Source organism: Seriola aureovittata, chromosome 5 (assembly GCF_021018895.1).
Source record: "Seriola aureovittata isolate HTS-2021-v1 ecotype China chromosome 5, ASM2101889v1, whole genome shotgun sequence".
Lineage (NCBI taxonomy): Eukaryota > Metazoa > Chordata > Actinopteri > Carangiformes > Carangidae > Seriola > Seriola aureovittata.
This window is the reverse complement of record NC_079368.1, coordinates 22,682,545-22,699,850: the sequence shown is the minus strand read 5'-3', so window position 1 is coordinate 22,699,850 and position 17,306 is coordinate 22,682,545. Positions and strand designations below refer to the sequence as shown.

General features: G+C 40.2%; 1 protein-coding gene across 2 annotated transcripts; it reads right to left on the bottom strand.

The window, feature by feature from the left end:
- Nucleotides 1-731: 731 nt before the first annotated feature.
- ikbkb (inhibitor of nuclear factor kappa B kinase subunit beta) lies at nucleotides 732-17,306 on the bottom strand. 2 transcript variants are annotated; one of them, XM_056376320.1, is made up of 22 exons: nucleotides 17,103-17,306; nucleotides 15,579-15,700; nucleotides 13,524-13,618; nucleotides 10,988-11,108; nucleotides 9,946-10,015; nucleotides 8,270-8,358; nucleotides 7,650-7,739; nucleotides 7,413-7,537; nucleotides 6,429-6,536; nucleotides 6,203-6,332; nucleotides 5,709-5,903; nucleotides 5,487-5,601; nucleotides 4,819-4,942; nucleotides 4,563-4,714; nucleotides 4,303-4,364; nucleotides 4,124-4,224; nucleotides 3,954-4,003; nucleotides 3,735-3,834; nucleotides 2,528-2,675; nucleotides 2,133-2,230; nucleotides 1,590-1,683; nucleotides 732-1,411 (listed from the first exon to the last, which is right to left on the bottom strand). In XM_056376320.1, exons 2-22 carry the CDS (start codon nucleotides 15,681-15,683, stop codon nucleotides 1,352-1,354), a joined length of 2,232 nt encoding a protein of 743 aa, XP_056232295.1. In that variant the 5' UTR covers nucleotides 15,684-15,700; nucleotides 17,103-17,306; the 3' UTR covers nucleotides 732-1,351. The 2 variants fall into 2 exon arrangements, with proteins under 2 accessions (XP_056232295.1, XP_056232294.1); XM_056376319.1 differs by having other exon boundaries at nucleotides 4,124-4,364.

The following is a 17,306-nucleotide window of genomic DNA, read 5'->3' as shown; positions in this document are numbered from 1 at the left end:
AATGTAGGAAAACTACTATAGAACAACAAAACACTGTATCCAAGATACAAAATTACAATTTTGCTTTAGAAATGATGATAGAAATGTGTAACATTCTGTTATCCTCACATTATTACAATCTGAACAGCATAGAGTATGTACACAAATAGACTTCGAGACACACGGTAATGTAACATAACTCTATATACAGCAGTCTGCCTCCAATAGTTGGGATTAAGATGGGCACAGCAAAGAAAAAAATGATGATGCAGCACAGATTCAAATATAAAGGAGGTAATGTGAATGCTAATTTAGCTCTAATTTGGTAACTGTATTCACAGTTTTACAACAGAAAATGCGACTATTTTTGCATTTGCATTGTTTAACAAAACAAGGAAATGCTTGGAAATCAATTATGTTTTCAACCTTTTATCACCATCTTGGACCAAGGCCAAAAGAGTTATGTAATATTTGTGTTGTCTTCACTTTATTGCTCATTATTGCATGGAACCTGGACTGCACCACATTGTACAGGTGTTCTTGTTATTGTGTCACCCTTCGTATTATTATCAGTGAATGTAAAAAAAAGATCACATTCATAGTCATTTAGCATAAAGTTATTATAGTTTCCCATGTTCAATGATTGTCTTAGTAAAACAAAACAAAACAAAAAAGACAGTCCAGTGATAAACACAAATAAAAACTGATGTGCAATAACATTTTGGTACATAACACACAGTTCAAGGCAGAGATACTTTTAAACTATAACTAAAACCCATTATTTTTTAATATCGTGGTACATAGTATTAAATCTACAATCAAACTTTTTGAATAAACTGTCCAACAAACATGGTGAAACAAATGTAACTAAAATGTACGGTTTGAAAACAAAGACTGAACTGGTTACAATTCTGTAACACATTATTTACGTTCATGAACTTTCTTGTGCATAAATTTGAGGATGAAATTTGCAGTTTGTAAGTCTCGGATGATTCAGGAAAGATGATAGATGATCCAGTTTGAAGCTCTTCAAGCCTCTCTGTATACTGTAAGACTGGGGGGATCATATGACAAGATCAGTGGAACGGTTGAACCTATTTCATGGTTGTTTTAAACTTTCAGATAGGTAAATAAATAATAATTCTCTTTCTCTGATATAAGTCATTATCAGAATTAGAATTGGCTTCAGTGCTCTAAATATTTGCAGTGAGTATGTTTACCTACTCCCTAATCTGGTTGAACAAATATGTGCCAGCAGCCATTACTGCATTCACATTGTCAGAACAGCCGGTACTACATCCCAATGTAGTGTGACATCCCATCCACACGGAGGCAGTACAGTATCACACATAATCAAAGAATGAGCCCCAATTCAGGAGAGGTCACTGGAGAAACTCTGGCCTCCGTGCAGCCACGTCCACTCCCTCAACATCTAGGACAAAAACAGAAGGGCGGTGAGTTTAATAATCTTCCACGTAATTCGGACAAATCCAATAAAAGCTGCTTGGCATCAAAACAAGACGTATAAGATTGTGAGAGTATATAAGAGTACCAAGTATAAGAGCTGAAAAAGGGGAGTAATGTGTGTATGTGCGTGAGCATGTGCATACCTCCATACTGTTTTCTGATTCCTGGATGGTGTCATGAAGCAAGCTCTGGAGTCGACTCTCAAACGTCCTGCTCTGCTCCACGAGAGACTCATCACTGCAGACATACCCAATGTTTGATTCATGACTCATGAAGATGTCACTCGGATAATAGTTTATCTGTGTTTGTACAGGACGTGTATTGCCTGATTAGACCACTACGCCACACGACGCCCCATGATACGCGTCTTTGAATGAAAATAAACAGAGCTGGAGAGCGTGTGAAAGCAAAATTACAAGTTGTGAGTTTGTAGGAGATCATCAGGACACAAAGAAAACTCCCACGACTTTGACTTGCCACATTGGCAGATGTGTTTAAAACCCAAAAATGTATTGAATTCAAGAATATTCTAATAAGATGTGTCTTTGTGCGCCAATATATGCGTGTCAAATTTATTTTCTGTAGATGTTAATAACATCTGCAAAAGATGAGTCTTAGACCACGAACGGAAAACATCCTTTAAACCACAGTGTGTGTGGTGTGTGTGTGTGTGTCAGTGCACTTACAGCTGCTGTAGGCTTTGTCTCGGGGTCAGAAGAGGCGGCACTGACGAGGGGGTGCGTAATCCATCAGGGCTCCCACTCACTGGGCTGCGAACTTTACTCTACATAAGACAACATATTCTTATGGTTAAAGTGGAGCCAATATTCCAAATGGATCAATAATGACAGCAAACTAAAAACATACTGTTAGTGGTCCTTGAGAATTAGATAAATCCAGTGAAACTCATCAACATGTGCGTACCTGCTGGTATTCAATGATTATTATATGAGGCTTTACATTATATAACAGATATCCCTTAAAGAAGAGCAGAGGTGGGAGAGTGTGTGTGTGTGTGTGTGTGTGGTGTGTGTGTGTGTGTGTGTGTGTGTGTGTGTGTGTGTGTGAGCAGCGTCCTCACACAGGCGACTTTGAGCAGGTTCCACAGCTCCCTCTGTCGTTTCTCCTGCAGACTCATCAGGACTTGTTCGCTCTCTGCCATCTTCTGGACCACGCCCTCCACCTTCGGCAGCAGCTCCATCACACGCTGACGGCACACCGCCGTCTTACTGCGTAACACACGCAAGAGTATTGGCTCAGTACGGAAGAAGAAATGAACTGTTTTGTGCCGTGACCGTATTTACATACATGTTAAATGGATCAGCCATGAATTATTATTGATAACTAATAAGCTGCTTTGATACTTAAATAAAAAAGCGTTTTTGGGTTGCCATGTTGTGAACAGACTCCTCCCATTGATTATTGATCATTTATGACAAACATATCTACTATTTTTTATAACTTTATAATAAGCAATCAAACTTCAAGTTATAAATGTCAGTATGCCCTTAATTAAGCGTTAAAAACTTGTCACCTTTTACACTTAGTCATCACATTACAGCTGTAAATGTTAACAAGTCACCAGCACAAATGTTTTCACTTATCCTGCCTGATTAGAGCTCTTCTCAGGACTGTGCGGGCGTCTACATACCAGACAGACTGACAAAGACTTCCCTCTCCTGATTGTCTGCAATCTTACTATTCACACCTGCGCTCTGCCTGCTGTGATGTGCCAAAACGCACGTTGCGAAAAAGTCCACTTATGATTACAATTCCTTTTATTTTAGTTTTTTTTACTTATTTCTAAACAAAACTCCAGACACTAACTCAAAGTGTTTGAGGTTCAGAGCCTAATAACTAATCTTAACTGCCCATTATAGTGGCCTCTCATATAATCTGTATGGAAATAATACATCACGTATTAATAAATTCACTAGTACTAAACTTGTAAAGCTCTGATACAGGAAGTATGCCTATAAATTGGCCCCCGACTATGCTCTACAAAACCACAGTGAGGACCATAAATGTAAGTGTGTCTGACAACAACGCGTTTCATTTTTATTTAGATACATAAATTCTCAAATGGAAGTTAACGCACTGCAACAACAGAGCTGCTCGGTACTCATTCAGTTCCCCAACCCACATTTTTCCAACACAATGACCATACTGGTTATGCTTCAAAAGGTGTGCTTGGTCTTGATGACTGGGGAACAGCACTGTTTAGTGTGACCTGGGAATAGTTTGATAAATAAAAAAAAAAAAAAAAATAGTGTTTTGTGCATGAGTACCTGAGGTGTGTGTAGAAGTCTCTGAGCTTCTTCTCATAGAACTGCACAGCCTGAAGTACCAGACGCACCACCTCCTGACTGTCTCCTGAGCACCTCTGGTCTGAGCAGGGCGAGGGAAAGGGAAAGCCAGAGGAGACGTAAAATGGAGGTTTATTTTAACATGGAAGCACCGGAACGAGTGTTAAGTAAGAAGTGAACAGATGCGTGAACAATCCAAACCTCTGGGTTTCTCCCTGAGTTTACGGAACAGCTCCATGGCCCTTCCTTCCCTGGAGACCACAGAGGGAAAAGAAAGCATGTACCAAGATAAACAAAGCAGCTGCTTCTGTTGTTTTTTATTGGGTTTTTTTTTTTTTTCTTTTTTACAGTTCAGTTCGGTTCAGACTTACAGTGTGTCCAGAGCCTCTCCACTCCTCCACGGCTGCCTCTGCACATCCACTATGTCTGGCTGCAGCTGCATCATCTCTTCTTCCAGTTCACTCACCTTGGCCTGGGTACCCAAACATGTGGGTTTTAGTCTTTTTAAAGGACAAGTGACACACACACGCAGAAACACACTCAACTCTACCTGACCACAGCTGACAGCAGTTTGCTCCATCTCCCTCCACACGCAGAGGAGTTTCTCTGACGCTAGAAAATGTAAAAAGACTATCATTAGTCAGAGGCAAAATGAATTGTTTTGACATTCATGTGCTCTTTCTGCTTGGAGTAAAAGCAAGAAACAACTCAATAGAGCTACAAATAATTCAGAAGGACAGAAAAAATGCAGTTGTAGCAATGTAATGTAATTTCCCCACTATCTACCAACACGTTTTTGTAACATAATACCAATCCCAGTGGCTGTCTGTTCCTGGTATTTGTCCATGTCTATGTGAAGGCTGGTGGTGAAGAAGTCCAGCTTGGCTGTGAGTCTCTGGTGCATGGACACCATCTCATTCTTCTGTTTGGACAGTGAGGAGTTGTGTCTCAGCAGGCTCATGCTGGAGTGAAAAAGGAGGAAAAGAAACGTGTTTGTTTTATCAAAGAGGTAATACATGTGTGTGTCGTGTGTGGGAGGTTGTTTGTGTATTTGTGTGTGTCCTACATGGCAGCTTTCTGCCCCTGCTGCAGTCTTTGCCAGTCTTCCTTCAGGGAGCGGATGGTGTGCCACGCCTGGCCGCAGGTCCTCCTCAGAGGGCTGTAAGCCAGAAGGTGCTTGGGGTCAGTCTCTATGAGAAAGACAGAGACAAAGAAACACACAAACACACACACAAAACACACAAGTCAGAAAAAAGCAATGGATGTTGTAATCGTATATTATTCAACTGAGTACAGTTTGTAGTCAGTTCAGGTAGATAATAAGGTTCATGGTTCATACTAAAATATATTTTTCTACAGTGTAAGTCACAACTGTAAATCATCTTAACTAAGAATTTGGTTGTACAGTGTTAATTTTCTTTTCATATTAGTAGTGTGTGTGTGTGTGTGTGTGGGGGGGGGTTAAATATGGTTAAAAAATTTTGTTCAGTTATTTAATTTATCAAAAACCCAATGCAAAACTTCCACTGGAAATTTATTTCAGGAACCCTGAAAGAACATATATCTTATATAATTGCTTGATTATTATTTAACAGTTTTTTGTGTTTACACTCTAAAGCACATTCAACTGAACTAACTGACATCGGCATAAAAATAAAAAACAAAACACCACAAAATAAATCTTGCAGGCACTGCACTTTTTTAATATGCTTAGTTGAGAGAAAACAAACTTACGCACGAAGCGGATGTTTTCAGGGAGCGTGCGAGGAGCAAACTGGGGCTCATAACTGCAAGAGGAGCGATCAAACAGGAAGACCAGAGGCAAGTCTGTCCGTCGACCATCTATTTCCTACAGACACAGATTATAATAATACTATGACTCAGGTCCATTAGCACATTGTGTTGTTGAATAATCTGTGAAGGCAGGGTGTGTACGGTGTTTATGTTAGATATTACTGTGTAATCTATGGCACACTGCGTGGCCAGTCCGTTAGGCTCCAAGGCTAATCCCGCCTCCAGCAGCAGCTCCTGATTGGCTGCGGGGATGTCGGTGTCTTTTTCTATTCTCAGCTGCAGGTCGGCCACGGTCTCATCGTCCGAGACCGAGTACGTCAGGATCTTAGCAGACATCATGTTTAGGACGTGAACCAGCTGAGGGGAACAAGAAGGACCAAGCACATGAAGATGGAACAAGTCAATGTGTTGGTCTAAGGAATCAAAAAAAGGTACAAAATCCCTTCGAATCCCACCAAACTTTAGAAACTGAGAAGAAACTGCGCCTTTAATTACAGTACAGCCATCAGTCTCTGAGGTAATTGGTTTAATGCTGGACCACAGATTCAAAGAAATGTGTCAACGTCAGACCAGTGATGTCTGAGTAATATTCAACAGTAGAACAAAAACGGGGGATGACATAGTAAAAGAATAAATGAATGAATTACTCAATGAACCTTGAGCTGTAGTATGATCTCCAGCTGGGAGAAGCAGTTGCTGGGAGTAGCATCGTGGTCTTTGCCTCTCTCCTGAGGAGACCACTTCAACATCAGCTGCAGCCACCTCTCCATTTTCTCTAATAACAGACTGTGAAACCACAGTAAGCATGTTACACTGAGATAATAAGGGTCTTTAAAGTAGCATTTTTATGTGTATGTGTGGGCCTGTCAAATGTAAAAACACCTGTTGAGGTTGTTGGGCTGGGGCACGTGTTTGGAGAAGCGGACTTCCCCGGAGAGGTCCTCATAGACGACAATGTCATCGTCCTGCTTCAGCCTCAGTTTATTGTGCCTAAAAAGGAAACAGATGGATTATATGAGAGAGAGAAGCTCTAAACATTTTGGATCAGAGTTGTTTATCTTTGTTTCGTGAGGGTATAAATGTTTGTCCCCAATTTTATCCTCAGTGTGACGACTGTAAATTCCAATCTGCAAATGATACATGCAGCAATGGAGGAGTATTTTTTTTTTCTCTGTTTAACCCAGATGTCACAGTTCTGCATCTCAGCTCACCTGCCTCACTTCAACACTCCCTGTCATCCAGCCAGGTTTCCTTTCACCTTGTTCCCCTTCACCTCCCTGCATTAGCCACGCCCACCTCATCAAGCCAACTCCGTTCACCTGGCCACACAGCTGCCCCTGATTACACTCACCCAGGACACATACCCCAGCCTTTTTTTTTTTTGGATTTACCTGTCAGCTCCAGCTTCTGCTTTGGTTAAAATTAGGGTCTGCTTTTGTCAAACTGTGTGCTGCATTTGGGTCCTACACACGTCTGTTACACCCAACCCGTTGTTGTTTCTTTTTCTTTTATCATATTGGCGACAAGGGGCATTGAAGTTGGCACAACCCACATATCCTGCAATTCTTTGCTTTGTGTATTTATAAATTCAGTGTGTGTTTGAAATCCAGTCACGTAACAATAATCAGTTGGAATTAAGCTTATCATTGCTTAACATCAAAAATATCATTGTTCAGTATATTTTTTGCAAAAGCTAGGATGTAGTCACAAAGGTAGGGAGTGAGGGAGTGTTAAAATAAAAAATAAAAAAATTTGAGAAGAGTCATGGTGGAAAATTTTGAAATTTATCATCCTCCCTAGTTTTGGGGAAACATGACTTCAATTGCTTACTGATGACTTCTTGAAAATTTTGAAAGGTGGTACTACCAGGGGACAGGCTGCCAGGTCGGTAAGAAAGGGCGAAATCCTGTGATACACTCAAACACCAAAGTCCCGAAGCTCCAGTAGTCCACAGTGACCGTGTACTTCTGCCTCTCAATCAGCTCTGGAGCCTGAGAAGATGGAAGGAGAGAAAAGAAAAAAAAACAGGTTAAAGCTTTTACTGTCTATAACACAGCGAGGAAATGATGTGTAAAACATGTCCACCTGTGTTTCATCACTTACTAAGTACTGCAGTGTTCCCACAAATGATGTGCAAAGGCTGCTCTGGTCCAACTCTTTAGCGTAGCCGAGATCTATAATCTTGTGGATCAACTAAGATTAGGGAGGAGAGAGCATAGAAAAAGATAATAACAAAAATGTTACGTTGTTTATATTGGCTCTATTGTTTCTCTAGTATGAAAGACAAAATAAGTTTTCATGCAAAACTATAAACTTAGTGCAGATAAAGTTTGTTTTGTTAAGATGCCATAAACACAGCAGTGTGCATAAACATCTTTAATACGTCTAGCCTCAGTTATAAAGCAATTTTTCATTTCCCTGGTTCCTATTGCAGGATGCTATGATTTGTTATAACTAAACAAAAGGGGGCCCACAGAGGAATGTAAGAGCAAGACAACCCCGAAAGTTCCACGTAACCGCTAAGGATAAGTTAAAGGATTTAGTTTTCCACATTAAATATTCAGTGCAGCGACTGGTGAGTGTAAACGTGGACGTGAGAGAGACGAGTCTCCTGCACTTATTCCACATAACCCACATAGAGGCAAAAAGCCTTTATACGACTTCTTTGCTGTGGCTTGGGTGTATTTGTCATAACAAGATGGTTCACGGGGTCTTTAACTCACTCTCTTCTCTCCTTGCTGCAGCACAATGTTTTCTGGCTTCAGATCTCTGTGGATGATCCTCTTCTTATGGAGGTAGGTCAGAGCCGAAGCTGCGGAAGAAAATACGAACGAACAGCATATTTAGAGGAACATTTAAAAGCGTAAGTCTGAATTTACCTTTATAAACTTGGCTAAGATTCTCATATGAAAGAGGTTAATGCTGCACATAAACTAGAGCTAGACTGAAAAATTGGCCAGGCGGATGTATGGACCGATATTAGCTTATTGCAGATAGATATTAATGTGTATACAAATGACGTATATATACAGGAAAATGTATACAAAGGAAAGAAATTGCACTACAGAAATGCCAAAGATTTGTCCAGGACCTACAAGTGTAAAATGTCTATACACACACACACACACACACACACACACACACACACACACACACACTTTTTAATTTTCAAACTTAGGTTTCAGCCTGAGCCGACACTGACTCAAGTCTCGTCACTTGAGACAAGTCACTGCCCTCTCCGGTCGAAAGTTTCACCTCTGATCACACCCAGCATCACCAAAGGATGTGGTCAGAAGTGCGCTCTGTTGCATCACACCTAACAGTGATGTCACAGTGCACTGACACGCCCTAGAGTACACTTTTACCTCACTGCAGCGAGATGTTCAGAGGTTGTTAATTTACTCTTTTAAAAGCAACTGAGCAGTCGCTGAGAATCTTATGTTTGCTGACCTCCGGTGGTCTAACTCCTGCCCTCACTGCAGTGATGTAAAGATGTACTCCGGGAGCCTGTGACATCACTGCTGGGCGTGGTTACAGGTGCAATAGGTGCAACAGAGAAGGATGCGTAAGACAGTGAAACAGGCTTGAAAATTTTAATCAGAGGACTATAAAACACAAGCTTTTCAGCCTGGTGTTAAGTGGCTGTTTAATGAGTCTCATAAGAGGATAAGACTCGTATCGACACATGTAAGCCTTTAATCTGCTGTAACTGAAGTTAAAGAACAATAATGCTGCCTCACTTGCGTCAGAGGGTGACTAGTGTGTGTGCTGGCAATGAGAGTTCAATGTAGCGGAACTTATAACCTTCTGGCCCCTAAAATGCATGTGTGTTTGTGTAGGTGTGTGTATGAGTGTGTGAGTGAGAGTGTGCGTTGGTGGGTGTGGACCCGCATGCCTGTGTCTTTCTCCTCAATCGTGAAACAGTTTAAAGGGGATCACTCATTATCAGGAAACGTCCACCAGTGGGTAACAGGAAAAAGGAGTTTGTGTGTGTGTGTATGTGTGTGTGTGTGCGTGCACGCGCTTGTTTGTCTTACTCTACCCTCCACTCTAGATGTGTGATCCATACCATATGTGTCTCCTCTCATGCTGTTTATACAGCATGTAATACACACTGTGTTGATGTGAGCGTTCGTACATTGTGTTTGTGAAAAACAACGACAGAGTCCGATTGTTGACGTAAGCCCGTCTGCGTGGGGCAGCCCCCAGGGTGACTAAGAGGCTGGTGGTTAATGGTCATTGGTGACATCACGATACTGGTCACTATGACGACTTACTCCATACTACAGGAAACTAATCACCCTGCGAGATCACGAGATCAATCGCTCCCTTTCACATACGCACAATTAAGGATTTCATAATAGTGACGTTGAAGCTGAGGATTGAACAGGATACTTACAAATGTCCCGTAACAGAATCAAAACAGAGCCCTCCCTCATTCCACAGCAGTTCTCCAGAAGGTTCAGATACTGCAGAGAACACAAACACAGACATTTGATACTTGAATAGTATGACCCATGGGAAGAAAACAATACTGTGAGACACAGGCTTAGCCAAGGGTTCATCAATCTTCTTTATGTTTTAAAACGTCCTGCTCTTTTATTCTATAAAAAGCTATTTTTTGTGTTTCTAAGAGATCTGACATACTTCAGAGGACATGAACGGGCTCAGATTCAAGCAGAAAACAAACCACATCTTTTTTTTTTGTTTGCATTGTTTGCTGATTTTCAGCGGTATTGCTGGTTGTGAATTGGCAAATCAAAGCTTTGTTGTAACACTTTACTTTAAAAAGAAATATATTTTCAAATTGTTCCACGACTGGAAACTTGTGGCAGGCCTGACAAAAGAGGATGGGGCTGTTTTCCACTCTCTGTCCCCACTAACCGCTCCATCTGCCCCCAACTCCACGGCTTAGTTTTTGACCATCTGGGATGCTTTGAAATTTTTATGACACTGTGGTTTTGTGATGGTTGGCATTCTCCTCTTCTGCTGGCTGCCTGGTGCCAACATCGCCTCAGGCTGCGCACTCGGTTGGTTTCGGATTAAAAACTGCGCCAGATTTCTCCCCCACAATGCACTGCAAGCAAATGCCTGAGTACCTTAAACTCAGTGAATTACAAAATGATTTGGATGTTTTTCCTTCACAGGAACTTGATGATTTTTTTTAAAGAATATTTTGCTGGAGGACCTGAGTGATTTCTGACCCTGATACAAACAAGAAAAGCTGTGAAGGTTTACAAAGACAAAAATATCTTCAGGCCTGGCGCTGAGAGAGCCGGGAAAAGTGGTACAAAAAGAAATATCGATACACCCGCCTACTCCTCCTTATTCATTTATTGTGATTTAATACTTTAACCCAATGGTCTTTCAGCTTTAATCTTGTATCCTTAACCACATACAGTATGTGCGCACACTCCCCCAGACACATCACAGACTCCTACCTTTCTTAGATCTCCTCCCTGGCAATACTCCATGGCCAGCAGTGGCAGGTCATTGGTGGCCACCATTTTCTGCATTCCTTCAGGAACCTCTCTGGCTGCAACGACGTTAACATGATCCAACCTGAGTGAATAAAGATGAGCAGACATCAGTCAGAGGGCTGCACTGTGAATCATACTTTTATCTGTACTTTGAATGTACACAATAAACGCGTTGCCAAAAGCTGCCATATTAGATGCCTAAGATTTATATGTGCGCATATAAATTTCATATAATTTGATGATAAAAGAGAATCTGCGAAAAATGTACAGATCTAGATCTAGACCCATGTTTTCCAATCCTTTTGGTTTTGTAACATGAAACACTGTCTACTTGCCACCCTGCTTGTATATGTAAATGAGTTAAGAGCGTTTCCCCCTGTAAGCAAATTTTTTCTTTAACAGGTTTTAGAAGCCTAAAGAGGTAAAAGTATCCAACAATTCACAAGAAAAAAAAGCATAAATTACAGAAAATTTAAAAAACCTACATTACGTACAATCAGACATGTACACTTCTAATTTTGTTTTTTGCATCATTGCAGCGTCCAACAAATATACCTTAAATATATGCAAACCTGTTCATTAGGTAATTAATAATCTTTAAAACTGATTACATCGTCCTCCCCCAACACCTCTTGGACCAGCTGTATTACTTTTCCTGTTTCCCATTCTTCACCGTCTCGTAACTCTGAATGAAACAATGTGTTTATGATTACCACAGGGTCACGGCTTTGTTAAAAAAGCAATGGAGCAATTGAAAGATAACAATCTCAAAGTGATACCAGAGCCAGCAAGAATTTGATACAAACTGAAGCTACAAGACTGTAGCACATGCAATCGGTGTGTTGTAACAGCGACAGTAACAGGAGAGAGGATTCTTCCATAGAACAGTGGAGTCATTATTATTCATTAAAATGTTTTTTCCCCTGCAGATCTACAGTGTTAGCTAACATTACAGGAGAAAACACTGTAAACCTTAACATGTTTAGAAGTAGTGTAGTGATATTGTGTTACTATAGACCCTCTCCGACACAGCGCTACATATATGATCTGATGTGGAAACTATTTCTCTCATCTTTTGTTCTGCCTCTCTTGACTGTAATTGAAAACATTTTGGAGAGTGGATGGAATCACAGTTAGAGTGGGATGAAATAGTGAACATGCATGAGATTGTGGAATGAATAAAATTTTTATTATTTTTTTCCTTGGTTTTGAATTAAAAATTCAGCAGATGCGAAATGAATGCAATACAAGCTCTTTAAACACATCATAACTCAAAAACATTGTGAAAGTGTTGTTTTTCAGTATATGTGTATGTTTAAATCTGTGTTAAGTAGCTGTAATAACATAATGGTAGGTTGCCATGTATGTGTCCCCTGCCCTGTGGTTTCTCCACGAGTCGAGCGTGGGTGCATGGGAGGGCTGTGGTTGTGTCTGTCTGAAAACAACACACTTGTTAAATTGGGACTAGGAAAGAAAAGTGGTTTAATACTCATGTTTGCACCAGCAAATGACAAAACTAACACACACATGCACGCATGAACGCACACACACATATACACACCGCATCTCAAAGACAATCAAAACCAGGACAAGCTACCATCCATCTCCAGTGACCCGACACCAAAACTGAAACTGTTAATTGACAACGCAGACGTGTGTGGAAATGAAACACAAACAAAACCTGAGCAAAACGAGGAGGTGGCACTTTCCCCCGTCAGAAATAACCACCAAAAGACCAAAATAAACCCAAACTTCCATGCTGTTCTAATTGTTTCATGTCTTGTGTGATTTTTACTATTTCAGGATAGAAATTTAGTTTTCGTATTTTGAGAAAATTTGCGAAACAGATGGGTACATAAAAGTCAAATGTCAAACTCATTAGCACCCAGTTTGTCATGGAATATACCAGGGTGAGTCACAACAAGTCAAACCAAAACTTCTCTCTCATGCCAGAACGGGCTTTAGGGCAAGGTGTGAAAGAGTTTGGACGGTAAAGAGAAACGGGGAAATCACCAATTTCTTCAGCCGAGTAAAAAAAAAAAAAACTTGTCACACACTGAGATGCATCACTGTGGAAAAAGAGACTCGGGAATCTTTTGTAAACAGCGGGAAGAGTTTAGGTAATTTGTCATGGACAAACTAAAAGCTAACAAAACAGTTTACTCCCTGTGTGTTACAGAACGAAACCTCAGGTCCTGCTTCATGACCTGATCCTGAGACCATAACCGTTGCTTGTATGGTTCATAATCCCACATAAATTCTGTTTATAGCAAAGGAACACTGATTGTTGCCAATCATCCGCCCTCTCTCCTCATCTTCACTGTCTACTGCCTAAGAAAAGGGAACATGGCACAAGCTGCCATGTGTCTGCTGTGTGTCCTGTACAAGACTGGTATTTGAAGGTGACAGAGGACGGGGCGGAGGGGCCAAGGAGGGACTACTACGTTTTTGCTCTGGGACCTTTTTGTAGGTCGATGCACGTGAGAGTGAAACTGACCTCTTCATGATCTGGATCTCCAGACACCATCTCTCTTTGTTTCTGTCACTCAGCTCCTGACGGCACTGCTTTATAGCGACCTGCTCCTCTGTGTCCTGAAAACAAACACACACACACACACACACACACAAAACAATATATAGTTAATTTACCGCAATGCCAGTTCAAGAATAATCAGTAAATGTTCACATTTGAGAAGCTGGGGTCTGTGAATGTTTGCCAGTTTTGCTTGGCAATTTACGGAAATTATTATTTAGTTATTAAATAAGTAACAAATTAATTTTATGTCAATCGAGTAGTCAGTTAATCAACTAATCATTGAAACTCTATTGATATTATTTTCAATCATGTAACAGAAGCAGATGCCACATAGCAGGGGAAATGTTTAAACAATGTTTTTAACGGATTTAATACAATGTGAATGATATACTTAGAGAACAAACCAAGACACAAATACGTATCATGCATGGTGACACCTTTACCTGCAGAGCAAACTGCACAGTTAACCGTTTGCCAAAATCAATGAGCAACACAAGTACATCTCACTACCTGTTTCTCATGGCATCATCAAGGAAAAGCAGACACCCAGCTTCCTATAATGTGATATGTGAACCAATAATAGCCCACATTATTGTCATTAATACAGGAAGACGGGAAATTTCGTATACAGGAAGCTTAATCATCGGGGCGGCAGCAGTGCCAGCGGTGCCCTCTTCAGTTAGGTCATTTTCCTCCTGTGTTTTTCCCGCTGACTCCTACAGCCCAGTCTGCAGTGGCGCTGATGATTACTTCCTTGCTTACTGCAAACAGCAGTAGAATTATTACAGTGTAAACAAACTATAATGTAGTGACACACACTGTCAGTGTAAAACCTCAAAAAAGATTTCAGAAGGACAAATTTTCACTCCGCAAAACAATTACGGCTATCAAGGCGGAAGTCAGCAGACTTTGTGTTTATGTAAACGAAGTGGCTATGTAAAAATGTCTTCTATTTGAAAGTGCAAGTGAAAAGATTTTCTGAGGGATCATATTCACTACAGTTTCTGACTTTCCATCACTTGTGCTGTATATTTAAATTCACACGATGATGCTGCCTGGTTCAATGAAAGCTCCGAGTTTGCCTTGAGCGTGAGTATGAGTAACACCGCTGCAGCTGATACTGAAGGGAGGAAGAGGAAGGTCCACTAAGCGGGCGTGTTCATATTCCCATAGTGTCCTCACTCTCATCCTGTGACTTTCAGTGGAATCAACAATAGACACACTTTTGGCTGGACCGGGCGCAGAAAGAAAACAGCTTCCTGCACTGATGTCATGCTATTTTCAAGAAAAGGTGCTGGTGAAAACCCATTCACAAATTTGAAGCAAAATTCTCTTTTTGGGGCACTGTGTTTTTTATTGTATTTGTAAACTGTTGTTACGTCCTTTTGTTTATGTGTGTGACCGTTTTTGATTCAGATCAAAAAAATTTTCAATTTAATCCATTTCTATCATGACAACACCAATATCGCCGGCAAAAAGACAAACAAAAAACTATATGAAACCAATAAAACACTGAGTTTCACGTGGAAAATCTGATGTTTTGTAAGAATTTTTGAACACACACTTGTCCAAGAAACAAGCAAACAGTGATGTGTTCCTTATGTGCAATGAGAGTCGTTTTTACTGCAACCTGAAGAGGGCACTTTAAAGTTCCTAATTTATTTGTAAATAGGGCAAGAGAATATTTTTTTTATATATATTTATTTGTATATTCATAATATATATTGTATTTGGTTCTATTAGTGTTATATATTGGTTTACTTGACAAAATTGACATTTTTTAGGAGCTTTCATTTTGAGGGTAGTGTTAATTGCACTGTTTATGACGTAGCTGATGTCTTCTGGGAAATGCTGGCAGGGCTACTTTACTTATCTTCCATCTGAGCACTTCAAATGGTTTAACATTTTTAGTCAGTCTAACAGCTTGCTATTTAAACATCCTCTTTTTGGAGGAATTTCCAGTCATTCAGTTTACTATCACATCCCATCACAGTTAGAAGTATGTGGTTTATGTACCTTATTTTGCCATCTTGTGACATTCCCGAAGCCTCCGGTCCCCAGGCGCTCCTTCAGCTCCCAGGACCCGCAGCTCTGTGGCTGCTGCAGGGGGACTCGATTCATGGCCTCCTCAGCTGGTCCTACACCAGATACAGTAAATAACAAGGATATAGTTAAGCATACAGTCATATTAGTGGCTCTGAGAGGCTCACATCAGCAAAAGAAAAATAAAGTGGATTGATAAAAAAACGGGGAAGCAGCTTAGTCATTCGTAGATCATTACCACTACTAGGAAAAAAATGTCAAGATTTGTCACCAGAAAAAAATGCCTTGTTTTCATGTAAAATAAAAGAGTCAATGGTCTGTGAAATATCTCAGCTCTACATCAACATTCGCCCTAATTTTCATCAGTCTAAGATGTACTTTTTCATCTTCAGGTGTACCAAGGCTCTACGGGTCTTTCAGCATGTTGGCATGCTAACATTACCATGCAAACAGGTAAATAAAAATGTGTATGATAATGTGCCCGTGTAATCAAGTAATCGTTTAAGACAGAACATTCTCGATTTAAAGCTTCTACATTTTCAATTAACTGATCATTAAACAAATTTTTACAAATAAATGAACGGATTGGGTAAATAATCATGAGTTGAAGTACTGCTGAAATCCCAAAGGTTCATCCTGTGGAATTTCTCTGGTACATTTTAATCTGACCTGCCCTTTGCTTGTTCAGGGTTTTCACTCCAGACCAAAGTTTTTAACCAGACACATTGACACACTTCAGTTTCAGGATCCTGGTATGGTGCAAACAGGCTTCCGGTCATTTCCCTCACAAGGTTATCAATTTTTTAACAGTGAAATGCCTTGGTTATAGTTCTTATTATGGGATCCATATACAATAGATGTATTGATATTTCCACATTTATACTTTTACAACATATTTGTGTGAATGTGAAATGATCTGAGTATGTCAGGTGTTATGTACATCATATATCATGGAGCTAAATCAGATTTTTAGTCCTTGTGGGCACTGTACATTGTTGCTGCTGCTGGAGCTGTCTGTATATGGTGTAAAGCATTATAAAAATATTGATTAAAAATTGGATCAAAAAATGTTATGTTACAAAACTGCAACAATATCTATTATGACTGTGTATAAACACTGGCTTAATTTCACACAGATTGTAATTACACAGACCAAATAATCTATAGAAAAGTGGGTAAATCGTTCCCTGTATATATGTGTATATTACGAATGGCTCTATAGTTGTAGTCACTATCCTTCATGCTGTTATCAGGCCTATTCAACACTGCAGTGACAGCATGCATCAATGAGGCAGCTTCCGTTTTTACCTTCATGCTTTATACGGTGAGTATTGCTCTCACCTCTCTGCTCATAACAATATGTTGCTTACAAGTAGTAAAAATGACTCCGTCTCTGTTAATGTTTCACGTTTTCTGAAGTTTAACGCGCTTGTTCTCGGCTTTTATTTCACTGCAGGGAAGCGCTTCATCTGAAGTACCATTTCAACTGAATCCTACCTTAGACTTCGTAGGCAGCGTTCACACGCTTTCACACCTGATTGTCTTTGAACACGTGCGTATCCGGTCTTTAACTTAGACTAGACTTAAACTTTGAACCGCTTTGAACACTTCTATTATCAATAGTATATTTTGACGATACAAACAAATCTTACAAACTTTTCACTTCCTGATAGTCGTATTTCCTGTAAACCTGCTGAGACC

Coding starts and splice junctions, on each gene's coding strand:
- ikbkb (XM_056376319.1), bottom strand. CDS start 15,683: ATGAATCGAGTCCCCCTGCAGCAGCCACAGAGCTGCGGGTCCTGGGAG. Junction 13,619..15,578: donor TCACAAGATGGCAAAATAAG/GTACATAAACCA, acceptor GTTTGTTTTCAG/GACACAGAGGAGCAGGTCGC. Junction 3,835..3,953: donor ACTCAGGGAGAAACCCAGAG/GTTTGGATTGTT, acceptor CGCCCTGCTCAG/ACCAGAGGTGCTCAGGAGAC.